The sequence below is a fragment of the Delphinapterus leucas genome, chromosome 11 (assembly GCF_059928025.1).
Source record: "Delphinapterus leucas isolate spDelLeu-1000000601 "Yukka" chromosome 11, BTC_Dleu_Yukka2, whole genome shotgun sequence".
NCBI lineage: Eukaryota > Metazoa > Chordata > Mammalia > Artiodactyla > Monodontidae > Delphinapterus > Delphinapterus leucas.
Genome location: NC_143139.1, coordinates 99345535 through 99362757, shown reverse-complemented (window position 1 = coordinate 99362757; position 17223 = coordinate 99345535). Strand labels below are relative to the sequence as shown.

General features: G+C 60.9%; 1 protein-coding gene across 3 annotated transcripts in view; it reads right to left on the bottom strand.

Annotated features, from left to right (window-relative positions):
• Nucleotides 1-16855, bottom strand: part of GRAMD4 (GRAM domain containing 4) — a 77609-nt gene extending 60754 nt beyond the window's left edge. The window contains exon 1 of one of the 3 annotated variants that reach the window (XM_022596940.2): nucleotides 16648-16855. In XM_022596940.2, the coding sequence (XP_022452648.1) occupies nucleotides 16648-16676 (29 nt within the window). In that variant the 5' untranslated portion in view covers nucleotides 16677-16855. Of the gene's footprint in view, nucleotides 1-2536; nucleotides 2670-5424; nucleotides 5554-16647 lie in introns of those variants that run through there. The other 2 variants (XM_089921467.1, XM_089921466.1) reach the window with 2 other exon arrangements.
• Nucleotides 16856-17223: the final 368 nt, after the last annotated feature.

The window sequence follows — 17223 nt, the reverse complement described above, 5'->3', positions numbered from 1 at the left end:
ACCCGGGGGCCTCCTGGCCAGGCCAGGGAGAAGTAGCAGAGGGGAAACTGCAGCTACCCGGCCCCCGACCTCCCCTCGGAGCGCTGGACCTGCGCACACAGGAGCCCCACCAACTCCACAAAGGGCCTTTCCCTCAAGTCCATCCACCTGGGACGTCGGCTCATCACAAAGGGCACGTCCCAGCTGTGAGGCCCCTAGGCTATCCCCTCCTCTCCTCCCCCGCCACGAGCTCGAAAAGGGGGCAGAGGATTTAATGGCTGCTGGCTGTGGGCAAGTGGCCAATCACCCCTCACCCCCCGTCGGGCAGGGCGGCGCCTGCCTGGGCAGTGCGGGCTGGGGGTTCTCTCTGCACAGGGGCAGGGGACCCCCGATGGCACAGGGGACAGTCAGCCAGAAGAGCTGCTCCCCTGGCGACTGCCTGGGTGGCTCGGGCTGGGGGGTGGACACAGGGAGGGAGCGGGGTGCGAAGGCGGGAAGAGGGGCCTACATGGCCGTGCCAGCGGCTGAGCCTCCTGACGGGAGCTGGTTTTCCTCTCAGGTTCCCCACTCTGGGACCCCGGCGCCTCCAGCAGACCTGGATCGCCCTGGGCATCACCACCTCCCTTCCCAGAAAGGCAGGCAGCACCGACCGGCCCTGCCGCAAGATGAGCATCAGTGGTGGGAAACCCTTCACTAAAGGCAGATCCACAGCCCAGGACACCGGAGTCAGAAGAGACACCCCCCCAAAGCAACCACATGAAACCCCTGTCCCAGTGGCCGGTCCCCCAGATCACCGCTCACGCTGTCCTGGAACCCTCTTTGCCTCATCCTGCACCTTCCCTGACACTTGCAAACGTGCCCTCTGCACCTGCCGCCTCAGTCCCCAGGTGCAGGCAACACACCTGCATAGGCATCTCTGGGCTGAAGGGCACATCCCTCTGCGCTTGCTTTGTGGGCCCCACCGGGCGGGGGCGAGGACGCGCTTCCCTGGAAGCTTTGCCTCTTGACGGCCCCTCAGGCCCCCGTGACACCCCAACGAGGCCAGGTGTGCAGGGCCCACACCTTCCCCTCCTCTCCCAGGACCAGGGCAGCCCCAGCCTCTACCACCAGCCCTGACCTCCTCCCCAGGCCATTTCTACACCTGAAACCTCTGGAAACACCTGCCCTCCCTGGGCTGATCCCCAGAGGTTCCTCACCACCCCCAGGGAGGCTCTGCCTCCAAGAGGCTGGGAGCCTCCCCACTCACACACCCCCGGCACTCTCCTTTGGCTGCTTCTGGCCTCTCCCCACACCCCACACACGCCTGAACACACCTGGCCCCTCATGTGCTTCCATACCTGCTCTAGCCTTCAACGCTCTTTAATATCATCCCACCTGCTCTGCCCAGACCATGTCCACCAGTCCTTCAAGATTCAATCAGAAGGAGAGGGGCAGGGAGCAGGACCCTCCAGGGACCAGTCAGACCCCAGGGATGAAGCAGCGGTACTGAGACAGCAGGGTGTCGGCCCGAGGAAGGCACATGAGGAAACGAGGGAGCTGGAGCTGGTGATCACGGGCACGGAGGCTAGGGGCGCACAGCTGAGATCTCGGGCTCAGTGATGGGGGTGATAGGCAAGGCCCCAGCTTGTGCTTCGGAGGTGAACTCGAGGGTGCCTGTCACATTAAAAATAACTAAACAGGACTTCCCTGGTGGCACAGTGGTTAAGAATCCACCTGCCAACGCAGGGGACACGGGTTCGAACCCTGGTCCGGGAAGATCCCACATGCCGCAGAGCGACTAAGCCCATGCGCCACAACTACTGAGCCTGTGCTCTAGAGCCCGCGAGCCACAACTACCGAGCCCGCGTGTCCCAACTACTGAAGCCCACGTGCCTAGAGCCTGTGCTCCACAAGAGAAGCCACCGCGATGAGAAGCCCGTGCACCGCAACAAAGAGTAGCCCCTGCTCGCCACAACTAGAGAAAGCCCATGCGCAGCAACAAAGACCCAACGCAGCCATAAATAAATAAATAATTTAAAAAATAATAATAATAAGTAACTAAACAGAAAAGAGGCTCCTGCAGGACCAGTGAAGGCTGCACACCATGACCCAAGGACTATGGCTTCTCCAATTCGTTGCACCTGAGGTCCAAAAATATGAAAAAAACAAGATTCAGCCCGTAAGTCTCCCCTTAAAAGTCTGCTCCAAGCCCATATATGCTGCTCCGGAAACTCGGCCACGTAGGGCGGCGCCAGCCCCACAACTGCCTCCCCGCCCAGGGATGTTCCTCTAAGGGACACTGCTGGCATCTAGCAACCTGCCCTCCGCATGCGGCGGCCCAGCAGCTAAGAAGCCCCAAGAACATCTGCTAAATGGACAAGGGCCACAAATCCCTCCTCTGCATCCATCTGAAGGCCTCGCGTGAAGAGCGCACGCCACCAGGCACACCTGGGGTGAAGCTTCTGGCTGAACCCGAGGTTGAGGGGAGAGAGCTGGCAGGTGGAAATCCAGCCACGGCTCCTCCGCCTCAAGTCAGAACTCATGGGGACGCTTTAAACACCTGTTCCAAAAGACTGACCTTCTGCTCTTGGTGAAGGGAAAGAGTCTGCAAATCAGTCAGCAAGGTTTCCAGGCTTCTTCGGCAGAAACAGTATTTTCAAGCATTTGAGAACAGGGAAGATAAAATCAATTCCTTTATGTTTTTTTTGTCCCAATGATTTCTTTTGTAAAAACCTACATGGAAAGAGTTCTAATTTAGGTTATGTTGGTGCACAAAAATAATCCCAGAGTAGGGTTTATATCTTCTAATTATACAGAATTTAGGACAAAATATTCATGCAAGTGATTCTGAAACACTTGATAAATAGGTCACGATAGGCCCTCTTTATTGCCAAGAGGTTTTTTTTTTTCTTCTTCTTTTTTTGCGGTACGCGGGCCTCTCACTGTTGTGGCCTCTCCCGTTGCGGGGCACAGGCTCCGGATGCGCAGGCTCAGCGGCCATGGCTCACGGGCCCAGCCGCTCCGCGGCACATGGGATCTTCCCGGACCAGGGCACGAACCCGTGTCCCCCGCATCGGCAGGCGGACTCTCAACCACTGCGCCACCAGGGAAGCCCTTATTGCCAAGAGTTTTAAACTCAGCCCAGCAGGGCCAGCCTCTATATGCATAACCAGCGACAGGCAACAGGCAGGAGGCCGGCAGCACCCTCCGTGCTGCCGGCCACATGCTGGGAGAGCGGGTTTGTAAAAGCCAGTGGAGGGCTGGTCCCCATAAACATAAGCGGTGGAATGCAAAGACTCTCAGGATGGAAAGCTGCTTTGAACTCCAGTCTCCTGCTGGTGTAGGACGATGCAGCTCCTCCCTGGTCCGATCGGATCCAAGCGAAGAGCGAAAACACTCAGGAGAGAAACCGAACCCAGCCCGCCCCCAGCTGGGAGTGACCCACTTAGCGTGAGGCTGGGGCTCAGCATCCTCACTACCGCGCGGTGCAAACAACGCGCTTCACTACTTTTAATCACACGGTTAAGCGGTCAGTTATCAAAGACACACGCCTGCAGAACTTCAAAGGAGACGACGGTCAACTCGAGTGGGGGCGGGCGGGGGACGGGCATCAGCGGGCTCCCCTCACACGCGCCCCGACGCCTAAGGCCAAGCGCTGGGCACACGGGAACGAGTGAGACGGTCCCTGTCGGCCCTCACGGAGCCCACGGTTACACTGTCCGGTCGATGCCAACGGACCCTCCCCATCCCTCCATGGCCACGGCTACCCGTAGGCTGCAGGGGCGGGTGGGGGGAGGGAACTCGGGACTTGTGGGGGACCTAACCAGGGACGCCAGCCTGGGCCCTGCTCAGCTTTGGTAAACGTGGAGTCAAACCACAGTCCATTTGCTGATGCAAGAGCAGTTAAGTCCTGAATCGGAGGACGCAAGAGGAAGAGGGATTTCACGGCCACGCTGGCCCTGGATGAGGGAGGACACGCCAGGGAAGCAGTCACCTGCCCGGGCCCGTCAGCTCCAGGCACCCGGCTCCCGTTCCAGGCCCCTGCCTTCTCCAGCCGCTTTTCTAAACTGGAAGCCTCGCGGGACTTCCCCAGTGACCCATGGTTAAGACTCCGAGCTTCCGCTGCAGGGGGCGTGGCTTCGATCCCTGGTCGGGGAACTAAGATCCCAAGTGCCACGCGCAGTGCAGCCAAAAAGTAAAAAAATATAAATAAAAAACTAAACCGGAAGCCTCACCATCATCCTCAGATGTCCTCACACAGGCGCTGCGGGTGCGCCCTTCCAAACTCTCCCGCCCCTACCCCCAGGACCCAGGCCTCTCCCCCGCAGCTGGCCCGCGCTTGTTTCTCCCTCCCCTCCCCCAGCAAGCTGCCTAAGCCAGGCCAGTCCTGAGCAACAGCTGACGCCCACCGACCGGCATCCCACCGACCGGCATCCCACCGGCAACCCCGGGCCTGGGTCACATACACAATGACAATGATGTCCCAGCCCCCCAGGGTCACCTCCCCTGGAGGTTAAGGAGTCCCCCACGCCCCCAGCGGCCTTCTCAGCTCTCTGGAGGTGCCCTGCAGCTCCTGGAGAGACACATGGCAGACAGAAAGGCATGGGACAGGCCTCCCAAGACAGGGTGGGGGATGGTCCCTGTGGCCCGAGAGCTGCGCGAGCCAGACTCCCCGCTCAGTCTCACCTGCCTTGGGAAGGAACCAAGGGCCCAAGGCCTGTGCAGGCCACCAAGGGCGGTGGAGACACCTCAAGGCCCTGCTGACTGCCAGTGGCTCAGCTACCCAGGCCACAGTAGGTGGGTGACAGTGACCTTTGGAATCACCCAGCCTCGCTGGCCCAGGCCTGCCCTCAAGGAGCTCAGGGTCTAGTGCGGGAGACCCATCCCCACACATTACATGCCAGGCGGCAGGGCCGGGTAAGGGGCTCAGGGGGTCTGGCATGTGCAACTGTAGAACCCGGGTGTTGAGGGAACAGCCTCCCTGAGGGGTGCGGGAGGTGGTGAGGCCCTCGGGCACACACATGGAGGGGGTGGGCCACCCAGAGCCCTGAGGAGTGGGCCTGGCACAAAGGGTTAAGGGTCCATGTGAGGCCCACAGGTGCGTATCAGGGAGGACAGCTTTGACCTCTGAAAACACTTAAATAAACCCGACGAGAGGGCAGGTGGGCCATGGACAAGGGCGTGGGCCCTGCAAGCAGCGAGCTGCCAGCCACTTACTTACTGGGTCCCCCCACACCCCGACTCCCACTTGCTCACCTGCAAAGTGGGGACAAGGTGGCCCTTTCCGGGGTGGCAGCCACCCACGTACATCCCCTGGCGCCCAGAAGTGTCTAGATACCAGCAGCCGGGCTCATCCTCTCCCGGGGGCATCCTCAGACAGCCCTCCCATGTCCCCCAACCAGCCCAGGCCCACCACACTGTCCCTGTGGGCCACGTGAGGCAGGGTCCCCGACATCCAGGGCTTACCTCCCTTCCCCATCCCGGGCGCATCTCAAGATGGCCAATTCTCCAAACGCAGAGGCGGCCACAACGGGTGGGAGGCCGTTCCAAAGCTTAGACAGTGGCTGGCGATAGGCCAGGTCTCTCCTTTTCCTGCTTCCAGCCCGCCCGCCCGCCCGCAGACAGCAGCACAAACCCCAGCCTGCAGAGAACCTGTCCGGCTGGCCTCTCACCAAGGCAGACAGAGTGGGACCTCAACCTCCCTTCCTGGCGCTGCCAGCACACCTTCCCCCAGGTGTCCTACTACTCGGTCACGAGGATTCCCAGCCCTGCTCCCTCCCCCACTCCCTCCTTCCGCCCTCCCCACCTGCCAGCAGATGAGGGTCGCAGGGGCTGTGTCCCGGGGGCCCGCCCACCCTGGGAGTCACAATCCTAGATGTCCAGCTTAGAAGGTGACAGCCCACCGCCTTGCCCCGGGCCCTCCCAGGAAGGACACAGGCTGCCAGGGCGGGAGCAGCGGGGACAGGCTGGCTCCTCCAGCCCTGCCTCCCCTCCTGTCTATGGGCCAGCAGCTCCGCAGCCCTCCCACCCTCGTGCCCAGGGCTTTCTGCCTGCTGACTCATATTTCACTTCCTCTCCCCCAAATGTGCTCAGCAGTGGAGAAGTCACACATCTGCAGCCTCCACCGCGGGGCAGGCTGGGCGCTAAGGAGGACGACCACCAGTGACCCTCACTCCTTTAAATTCTATTCCAGGTCCAGCTTCCTCGGGTCCCCGTTGCCACCCCTCCCCTCCAGACCTACCCGCCACCCCCCCGCCCCCCCGCCCCCCCGCCCTCCACTCTCAGGGGCTGACGTATCCACACATCCCCCGGCTTTCTTAAGCAGTGGCTGTGGAACAAAACACCACTTTTCCTCCTAATCCAGGATGGGCTCAGCATGCTTGCGACGGGCTCGCCCAACAGGACAGGGCCGGGCAGGGCCTGGGGGCACGCCACCGCTGACCACCCTCCGCAGGCAGCATCGCCCACAGGTCCTCAGGGAGGCCTCCTGTCCAGCCCACCTGTCTCGTTCCTGACCTTCCTCTCTGGATGGACTAGGGAAAGGGCTGCGGACACCAGCCCCTGGACATCTAACCAGGACGCTGAAGCCAGCACAGGACCCCAAGGACATGCCCGGGGGGGTCTGGGAGGAGCGCACAGCAAGGCTCAGCCTGCAGAGACAAGGGGCAGCGTCACCTGGGGCAGCTCCGCCTCTGGAACACGGCACCTGCGAGATGATTCACACACCTCACTGTCTTCTCAGCAGTGGCTGGAAGATGAGACACGACCGTCAGCGTGTGGACTGTGTGGCCACCCTGTGGGCGGGGTGTTACGATCCGGTTCTTCTAAGAGGGAGATTCCGGTGATACTGAGGGTTTGTGTGTTTTCTCAACGACTCAAGTTGCTTCGGAGTTTTAAACGCCAAACTCCCGCCAGAGGCCACCACTGACACGCGTCTTCCCGGCTCTGCCCCGCCGGAAGCCGTCTAGGCCGCAGCACTCCCCACTCCCTGACCCCCGGGCCATCACTGGTCAGACGGGGCTCAGCCCAGCAGTGCAGCACGGCCACCCGCACCATAGAGACGCTGCCCCGGATGGTGACCCCCGTCACCCCGAAGCTCTGCAACCAGAGACGGGGAAACTCATCTCCAGGCAAGCATCTCCCAGCAGCTGTCTGCGGCCGTCACAGGGGACCCAGCAGACCCTCAAATATCAACCCAGAAAGCAGGAGGGGCGGCTGTGGCACAGCAAGGACCTGGGGTGGGGGGCACCCAGTGCGGGGGGGGGGGGGCAGGGCGCACAAGGAGACCCGGCCAGCAGGTGGCCTCCAACAGGGCAGGTGAGCCTCACTCCCAGGAAGGCCCGCCCACCGAGCCCCTGGCCAGCCCCACCCCCACCCCCGCTTCCTTGGGGCTCCCCTCACAGGACCAGGGGAGACGGGGTACCACCTCAGTGAGGCCCCAGCCCCACAGCAGGGAGACGAGGGCTTTCAGGATGCTCAGCCGAAAGCCTGAGCTGGGGGCAGGACAGCCAGCCATGTGTCCCATGGCTCCCCCAGCGCGGCCCAGAGCCCAGTCCTGCCCCAGCAGAGGTGTGGCCACACGCCAGCTGGGCCTCCAGGAGTCCTGGACAGGAGATGACCTTTGATAAACTGAGCCCACGCCAGCCCCAGCCGGTCCCAGGGAGGGCGGTGTGGTGACCCACACGTGTAGACAGTACCGTGTGAACAGAACCTCCCCACGAGTGTACACGGCACCTCCTCACAGGCACAGAGGCGGTGCGGTCAGCATGGCAGCTCCCGCCGCTGCTCCGTCACCTGTGGGCCACTCAAAGCGACAGTCATTGTGGGTGCCACCCTCAGAAACCCGGAACCTGGCCCACGACACATGGCACACAGGAACCCAGGCGCTGGACCAGCCGCTGAGGCCCAGCTGGTGTCCCGTCCACTGACCCTCCCCCCCTCATTTTATCTCCAAAGGGCAGGAGCACGAAGCGACAACCGCGGTTCCAGGCGTCTTCCAAGCCCGCCCAGGTGGCCGCCGCTTTCCTCTGAAGCACAAACCCTGCAAAGCCCTGCCCGTGGCTGCTCTCAGGTCTCCTCGGCCCTGGGTCCAGGGTGCCCGCCCCTGCCCACCAACTCAGCCCTAAAACGGTGGGCACCTTGCTGCCTCTCCCTGTCCCACCTGCTCTGAAGCCTCCAGCTGAAGGCCTCCCCCCGCCAGACCCCACACACATGCGGACGGAAATGGGAGCCGGCATGAGGCCCCAAGTGAACCAGAGCAGAACTCGCCCAGTTCTCTCCTTTCCAGAAAGGAGCCCGGCCTCCGGCCTCCAGCCCTGCTCCAAAGAACCATGGTTGGAGCTGCCCCTCCCCGCTGCAGTGCGAGTTCCGAGGAGGTCGGGGAACTCACAGGCCAGGATCTGAGTCAAAGATGCGTCTGAGCTCCAAAGGGTCCCACCGGCAGCCCTCCTCCTTGTGCCGCCGAGGCTGGGCCTCCAGGGTGTGTTCAAAGCCGGCCCCGCTTTCAAATTTCAAAGGGATGCCACGTCTGTGCCCATCCCCACAGGCCTGGGGTGACCAGGCACAGCGAGGAGCCCCCCAGTTCTCTTCTTCTCTCCTTGCAGGTCACAGACCTTCTCGGGGAGGCGGCGGCCCCCCAGCCTCTGCAGGGCCCGTGCAGAGAGCACCTATCAGCGCCCGTCCCAACAGCACAGCAAGAACCCAGGGGCGTAAGAAGGAGCCACACAGGCACACAGCACTCTGGCCCATGAAGCCACTTCCCAGGGGGCGGGGGTAACAGTCTGACCCTACCCTTCAGCTACACCGGAACTGAACGATCAAGTGAACGATGGCAAATGGGGGAAGCCCAGTTTCCCACTGCTGGAATGGAAACCGATCGGCGAGGGGCGCAGTACGGACTATAGGTTATACAGTCACCCTGTATATAGTTATATAGAGGTTATATACACACGGTAAGGACCACAGGTTATATCACTAGGATGAACTCACATCTCACTTGATAAATTACTTAATGTATTAACACAGACGGTTACACAGAGAAGTACTTACAGACGTGTGCATATCCACAGTGTGCATTTCTGCTCTGCCATTAGAGAGGGCCCAGAGCAATGAGACCCCAGCAGCCACGAGCACACCCAGCGCCCAGATCTCGGTTTCTAAAACCATACACCAGTAAAAGGAACCAGGCTCCTGGGAGAACTGGCTGATTCTAGGGCTGGGAGCACCCATAGTGCCAGGAAGTGAGGGTGTGTCCACATCACCCCACGCGATGGGGGCACGGCAACTGAACTCAGGAGCCACCTGAACGAGCTCCCAGCGGCCAAGGTTGGAACAGTCTGACCAACAGAATAAGGAAAGTGGAACTGCACCGTAACTCAAGGTATAAAATAAGGAGGCATGAATCCATACTGACGTAAAAAATGATTGAATAAACTGAGAAATGGGGGAGACGAGGCAAGTCTCCCATTCAGAAGATTCCAAATCGTTTATAGGCACTCCACCCTCAAACCCCTTACGTGTGGGCTGCACATCCTGACCTCCTTCCAAGGAGGACAGCACAGACAGACGGAAAAGAGTAAGTTTACATCAGCCAGACGACCTAGGCCAACATCACAGGGATCAGTGCCCTGAGGGGATGGGATGAGGGCTCTTCACCTGTGACCTTCCTCCCCAAATCCACGACCCCAGTCTAACCTGGAGAAAAACACCCAAATTCCAGCAGGGCGTTTCCAACTGTCCAAACTCCAGTGGAGAGCGATCTACAATGTCCCTAATACTCCTCAAGACTGTCAAGTCATCAAGAATAAGAAAAGCCTGAGAAACTGTCCCAGCCCAGAAGAGCCGAAGGAGACATGACAACTAGATGTAGCATATGGTGTCCTGGGGTAGAAAAAGGACATTAGGTGAAAACTAAGGGAATCTGAATAAACTGCAGACTTCAGTTAATAATTATCAATATTGGGCTTCCCTGGTGGCGCAGTGGTTGAGGGTCCGCCTGCCAATGCTGGGGACACGGGTTCGTGCCCCGGTCCGGGAAGATCCCACGTGCCGCGGAGAGGCTGGGCCCGTGAACCATGGCCGCTGAGCCTGCGCGTCTGGAGCCTGTGCTCCGCAGCGGGAGAGGCCACAACAGTGAGAGGCCCGCGTACCGCAAAAAAAAAAAAAAAAAAAATCAATATTGGTCCATTAATTAATTATTACAACGTTCCACACTAAAGTAAAATGGTGATAATAAGAGAAACCATGGGGAGGGACAGATACATGAGAATTCTGTGTTTTCTTTGTAATGTTTCTATAAGTCTACAACTGTCCTAAAAACTACAGTCTATTATTAGGAAAAAAAAAAAAGAAGGAAAACAAAACCAAAAACCCAGCCTGCCACCCACTGTGGGGCGTGGCGGGCAGGTAGGGCAGAGGTGGGGCCGGCAGCGCTCAGCTCACTCCGCAGCTCTGCCTGAACGTCCAGGATACCCAGAGCCAGACCCGGGCCTGCCCTTGAGGTGATCCAGAGGACACAGACAGTACAGTTTCAAGGATAATCGAGGAAGAGAAGTAGTGGGGCAGAAGGATAATCAAGGAAGAGAAACAGTGGGGCAGCCAGTAAGAGAGCCCCATGGGACTCAATGCCTCACAAACACGCCACCCCCGCCATCTGCAACCACTCACCCCCCCCCGACACTGTCTCCAACGAGGCCAGCCAGGAATCAGATGAAAAGCGGGACCCCTGCCCTCCAGGAGCTCAGAAGGCAGGCAGGTAAACAGAGGATCACGCAGGATGATAGGCACAAGGGCCCTAACCCTGGGGGCATGGGAAGGCTCGGAGGGCTTCCTGGAGGAGGTGACTTTGAGTGCAGCTCACATAAATGGTAAGTGTGCCAAAGGCCACTGAAAATGAGTCACATGAAATGGCTCATGGTGCCGGCACGGAGTTCTCAGACAGCCATAGCGACAGAAGGGGCCGCTACGAACTCTGACCCCGGGTGCCAGGTGATGCAAGGCGAGCTCACCAAGACTGGTGAGAAAGGTCGTCCAGGGTCACCTCGTGCTGGGGAAGAGGGGCCACACTTCAGAAGAGGCACCAAGCACAACTCTGTCACTACGCGCTACCACACGGCTGAAAATGCATCCCGCTAAGTGAAGGAGAGCAGGGCCAAACCTCCACAGAGCACACGACTCCTGATACGAAATGTCCAGGGCAGGCAAATCCATGGAGACAGAAAGCAGATTAGCGGTTGCCAGGGGCTAGAGGGAAAGAGAATGAGTGATGGCTAAAGGGGGTGATGAAAACGTTCTAAAATTAGATTGTGGTGATGGCTGCACAATTCTGTGGATGTGCTAAAAGTCGGTGAACGGCACTTTCCATGGCTGGATTGCATGGTATGTGAACTGTACCTCGATAAAGATGTTTAAAAAACAAACGCACGCCTCTCTCACTGCCCAGGCCTGCCCCCGCCTTTGGGGAGCCTGGCCCCTCCCCTCCCCCAGCCCCCAGCTTAGCTCAGCTGCAGGTGGGCTGACCCCAGCCAGGCCCCCAGGACCCAAAGCTGCTGGTCCCTGGAGGCCAGGCTGCAGTGTGGCCCCCGAGGGCAGAGCAGGGAGCGCCTCCATCATCCCTGCTCTGGGCTGCTCAGGACCAGAACAAGAGGGAGAGAGCCCCTGCCTCCAGGGAGGACAACTGCTGTGGGCGGCGGGGGGGCAAGTGAGGGGGGACTTCTATAAACGGGGTGCTGGGGGAGGCCTCCCCAGCAAGGGGGATGGAGCAGAGACGTGCCTGACACAAAGGTCTGCCATCCCTGGTACAGCCCTGCAGGCAGCACCTGCGGGGGGGAGGTGGGGGAGGCAGGGCCTCTCTGACCTGGGAGGGGGGCACAGGCTGGGCTCAGGTGTGCCCCACACCGCACTCCATGCTGGCGGGCTGGGGAGGGCCTCATGTGCCATGTACCCCCTGCCCACAGGGAAGGGCTAGAGGCAGCAGCCCTCTCCACCGATGCTGGGGACCTGACCACAAGAGGGTTGAGCAGTTTCCCTGGGGGTCCCCAGGCCACTGCAGCCCTCCATGGCGCCAGCACACCTAGTTCTCCCACCACAGCTGAGCTGGGTTTGGCGGCACAGGGGGGCTCTGGGTAGGGCCACCCATCACCACCCCCCCGCCCCGGTTCCCGAGGGACAGAGCAGTGGGGGCTTTCTGAGCGCCCTCACTTCACAGAGGGAGCGGTGCCCGGTGTCAGGGTGTCAGGTGTCTCTCTCCCCAGGTGTGGACTGAGCTTCTGGGAGAGGCAGAGCCCTCACCCCCAACAACAGCCAGGGCCGCTCCATCCAACATCGGCCAGTGCTGCGGCGCACTGGCCCCCTTCACCACGACTCTCTTCCTGGGGGGAAGCTGCAATGGTTGAGCCTCCCCACCCAGGGCCTTCCTGGGGGAGGCAGTGCAGACGCGGCCAGCTCGGGCCAGGGCCAGCTCTCAGGCCTCTGGCTTCTATATTCCACACCAAGACCCTTGTTTCCCGGTGACCAAACGGAGGCCCAGAGGGGTTAAGCGTCTTGCCCAAGAACACACAGCGACAGACCAAGAGTTTTCTCCACTTAATCCCCCTGCATACAGTACCCAGCTTAGGAACAGATACCCAGCTCTGCCACTCACCAGCCTGTGGCCTCTGGGAAGTTACTTAACCTCTCTGTGCCAACGGACCTAATAATAGCACTGACCTCCAGCTGTTATGAAAATCAATCATATAAAGTACATGGAATGCCATCAGGCCCAGGACAAGAGACACTCTTGCTATAAGCACACGTTTGATGGCAAAGAGACTTCTCATCATGACTGTAAATTTACTTCCTCTGTTTCTTATACAAACCCCCAGAAATTCAACTGGTTATCAGGGAGGCAGTGAGGTTAAGAGCACAGCCTTTGTTGCCAAACAACCCGAGTTCCGATCCCAGCTCTGCTACTTAACTAACTGGGGACTGAGGCCAGCCGCCTGCCTCTCTGGGCCTGTTTGTGCCTCTGCGGGACACGTGAAGGTGGAGGTTGTGAGGACCACGAGGGCCAACGCCTGAAAGACACTTAGCACCGCGCCTGACACTATACTGAGTGATTTCTACTATTAATTTCTTTTTTCCTTTGGACAGGCCAGTCCTTCCTGTCTGCCGGTGTAACCACAGGAGGCTTTAATCACAGGGCTTAAACATCATCACAGCCCTGGTTGTAACTCAAATGCCAAATGATCTTAATAACCTTTAGATGGCGAGCGTCACTAATGGTGAATTACAGTCCAAAGTCTCTGCCTGACTCCTCCGTACAGGCCACACGCAGACCCCAAAGGCTCAAGGAACACAGTTTTCTCTAATTAGGGAAACCCTCACTTTCTTGCTCCATCTCAATCAGTAAGAGAAGTCAGATGACCTGCCTTTAAGTTCTCAAGTTAACCAATTGCCTTTCTCCGTCAGCAGCCAGCTCCAAGCAGGTGGCCCGGCTGCCCCTCAGGCAGGGCTGGCTGTGCCTCAGCCACTCTATCTCCGCAAAATAATCATCACCGTCAAGGACCCAGGCCTCCTCCTCGTCCGCCAGCCAGCAACTGAACTCTCACAGCCCCTTTACAAGGGTGTTTTCTAGATTCTGCCCAGGATAAAGACCCAGTGAGAGCCCCCATTGCCATACCACCCAAAAGCCAAGGAAAAATCAGACCTAAACCCCTTGCAGTGCCTAAGGGCCCCCCAGCTGGCTTTCACAAGTCCCAAGCAAAGGCCTTCCGAGTGCCACCTGGGTGGTCACGCTAGCACGTCTGGGCTGGTAAACAAACAGAAGCCGCTCCCCTGGCAAGGGCATCTGTATTCCTATTAGTCACTCTCAATGCCCACGTCTCATTGCCCCCAATTCATTTTTAACTACTTTAACGGGAGGGATGCTCTGCTACACACCCCAAGGCTGCCAGCAGCCTCCATAGGAAGCAGGGGTACTCGGCTTTCGACAAAGATGGTCTCCCTTCCTGCTGGCGACAGCAACAGCAGCCTTGTCCAAGCAGGCCACACAGCCACCACCGGTGTCTTCCGCCCCAGCTGGCACACGCCCTCCGCTGACTGGAGCTCCTCAGACGCTCAGCAAGTCCCCAGCACGGCCACTAGGCAGGAGCCCCCCATCCTGACTACACAGGGGGCCAAACGCCAGAGGCCCACAAGAATTAAAACCAGCCTGGGTCCCCGAGAGGGAGTGGCCCCCAGAAAGGAGGGCCTGGCTGGAGCCACGCCACTCCACAATGGGAAGCCCACTCCTGCACAGAGCTCAGATACGACTGGCTGCAGGAGGCAAACTCCCAAACCGCGAAGCATGGGGAGCTGGAAGGGGTGCCCTAGGGCCCATGAGATGGCAGTGTACCAGTGGTACAACCACTGACATGGGTCACACCATGGAAACATCAGGGGGCCCTCCGCTTCTCCGATCACATCGATTCCACGGAGGTGCAGACTGGGCCTGGCACTGGTATCTCTGTCACACCTGTAACATCGCTCAGATACTCTGTTACAAACAGAAAATGCGTTTCGGGCTCGCGATCTCCCCTGGCAACCGCACCCTCACTGGAATCTAATAACACTTTGTTTTCATCGGGCCTGAACCACTATTCTGTTCTATTGCACAGCAGAAGTGGTGATTCAGGAAAAACGGGCCTGATTCTCCTCGTTTCTAGCTGGTGAAGGTGAGGCCCAGGGAGGGCAGGGGAAGCAGAGGTCACACGGAGCTGGCGACCATCGGGGGGGGGGGGGTCCTGACACCCACTCTGGCTGGACAGATACGAGGAGCGCCTCACAGCCTGGCGGCTTGGAGAGACCACCAGGTTCTCCCTGCATGAAGGGCCCCTGCCCACCCAACTCAGTGGAAGACACAGACTAAGGCGGCCAGGGCCAAGCAAACCACACTTTGAGACCTTCCTGTTCAGTTTCCAGGAAATGCCTTTCCCGAGTGCAGGCAGGCAGACGGCAAAGGGACAGGCCCTGACCGTCCCCAGGCCGCACCTCTGGGACAGCCACACCTCATGAGCCAAGGCAGCCCACAGGAAAGAAGGGCAGAGAGGGGGTGGCGCCGTCTAGAGGCTCCAGGGAACCCTACCTCCTGGTCCCCAGGACCAAGCTGGCACCCCCCCCCCGGAAATAGGAGTCCAGCACTGGGCAGCCTGCAGGTTCAAGACCCCTGCCCATGGTCACAGTGCTGCAGAAGGATCAACATCACAGCCAAGACAGAGGGAAGGACAGGCAGGCCAGGTCCCTTACCTGGGCCAGGCAGGGAGTTTTCAGAGGGGTTTGCAACAGGAAGGAGGGGCAGGTTTAATGAGGTCCCTGATCCGAGGGGTCCCAGCTAACATTGTGGGATGTGGTTCCATCCCAGCAGGGGACAAGGGCAACAACTGGAGCACACTCACCCAGCCAGACTGTGCGTCCCCAGATGGGCCTGGGACACGTGGGGCAGTCAGGAAATCAACAGCCACCAGGGGGCGAAGGGCACCTCTGGCCTCTCCAGGGTGTTCTGCTCTCTGCCCTGGGTGTGTCCCGTCCGGGAGGGGGGTGGGGGGTGTCTGTATCACATCATCTAATTCTCTTGTCAGCCCCCCTCCCCGTTTACTGGTGGGGAAACTGAGGCATGAGACGGCTCAAGGCCTTCCTGCCCAAGGTCACCGAACAGATGTGTGACGGAGGCAAGGCTCCGAATTCCTCTCTTAACTACTGCACAGCCCTGCCCCTGCCAGGCCCAGGCCTGAAACTACCCCTAGGGCTGCGCTGCGATGAGCGCTGGGGCTCAGAAGCCTCCATTTTTGTGGGGGGGAGATGCTCAGAACTCTGTCTTTTCTCCCCAGCCTGCACTAGGAAGGCAAGAAGGGAAACCCATCCTGCAGAAGGTGTCGCCCAAACTGAATCCTCTCCGCCTCCGGAAATGCAGGGCTGGCAACAGCCCCAGGGTGGACTCAGCCTCCAGGGGTACCCCCTCAGGTCTATGGCCCTGGCCGGGGCCGCTGCTCCTACTGCCAGAGCCTCCCTGCCCAGACAGGTGCAGCAGCCCGCCCGGCTCCGACTCTCCTCCCTCCCCCGGTGGTAGGCCAGGCCTGGACGGGGGTGCAGGGCCTGCTCTGGGCAGGCGGGGGCCCCGGGCTGGGAGCTGCTGCACGCGGGGCTGGGCCCCAGCAGAGACCCACCGGCTAAAAGTCCCAAACAAAGGGAAAGGGGAAAGGGCGAACGGAGGGGTGCGGGGAGGAGGACGAGCGCCCACAACTTTTTAGCGGGGTCGTCTCTGGGGTCGCAGCGGCCGGGGTCTCCCTCCTCCTCTCCTGTCCCCAAGGAGTGAGTGGCGAAAACGACATTTGCCGAGCCCGCCCGTGCCCCAGCCTGGCCGCGGCGACCCCCGCCCTGCCCACCACCACCACCCCACCTCAGGCCCCGCGCCCACGGGACGTCCTCCTCTCCCTGGCCAGCCCGGCACAACGCGGGCCAGGAGACGCCGCGACCGCGGCGCGCCCAGGCCAACGCGGGACCCGGGGGCGTGTATGCGGGGCGCGCCCGCGCGGGGCCCTGCTAGGAGGGCCGCTGGCTGCGGGCGCGGGGAGAGCGTGGACGAGCGCGCCGGGTCGCGGCCCGGCCGGCCCCCGTGGGGAGCCTGTCCGTGTGTCCGCCGAGGTCCGTGTGGGCGTCCGCACTCGCGCCGCTTACCCTGCGCGGAGACCGGGGCCACCTCTCATCCAACCGTCGCCTCGAAGCCCCCTTCGCCAGCCGCCCGGCCGCGCTGCACCTGCCGCCCGCCCGGGAGCCGAGCGGCGCCGGGGAGCCCGGAGGAGGCGGCCCCGCGGGTCCCGGCCACGAGCGCGGAGGCGGAGGCGGAGGCGGCGGCGGCGGCGGCGGCGGCGCCAGGTCGCGCGCTCGCGTCCCGCTGCGCGAAGTCTGCGCGCCCCCGGCCCGGCCTGCGCAGCCGCCGCCCCGCCCCGCGCGCGCTCCGCCACGCCCAACGCCACGCCCCACGACCTGAGCTGGCAAGCCCCGCACCGCCCCGCCGCGCCTTAAAGGAGTCGCGCCCCTCCTTGCGCGGCCTCGGGGCAGTCGGCCCACCAGGATGCGGCCCCCCGCGGGGGCTCGTCTGCCCTGGCGGATTCGCACGCGAGAGCGAGCTGGGTCACGCGGCACCACCTTTGTTTGGGTGGCCCACGTGCGCCCCCGCCACCTGCACCCAGGCGCACGCGCGGCGGCTCCTCCGCGCGGCCGTCCGCTGGTTGCGCCTACGGCCGCGCGGTC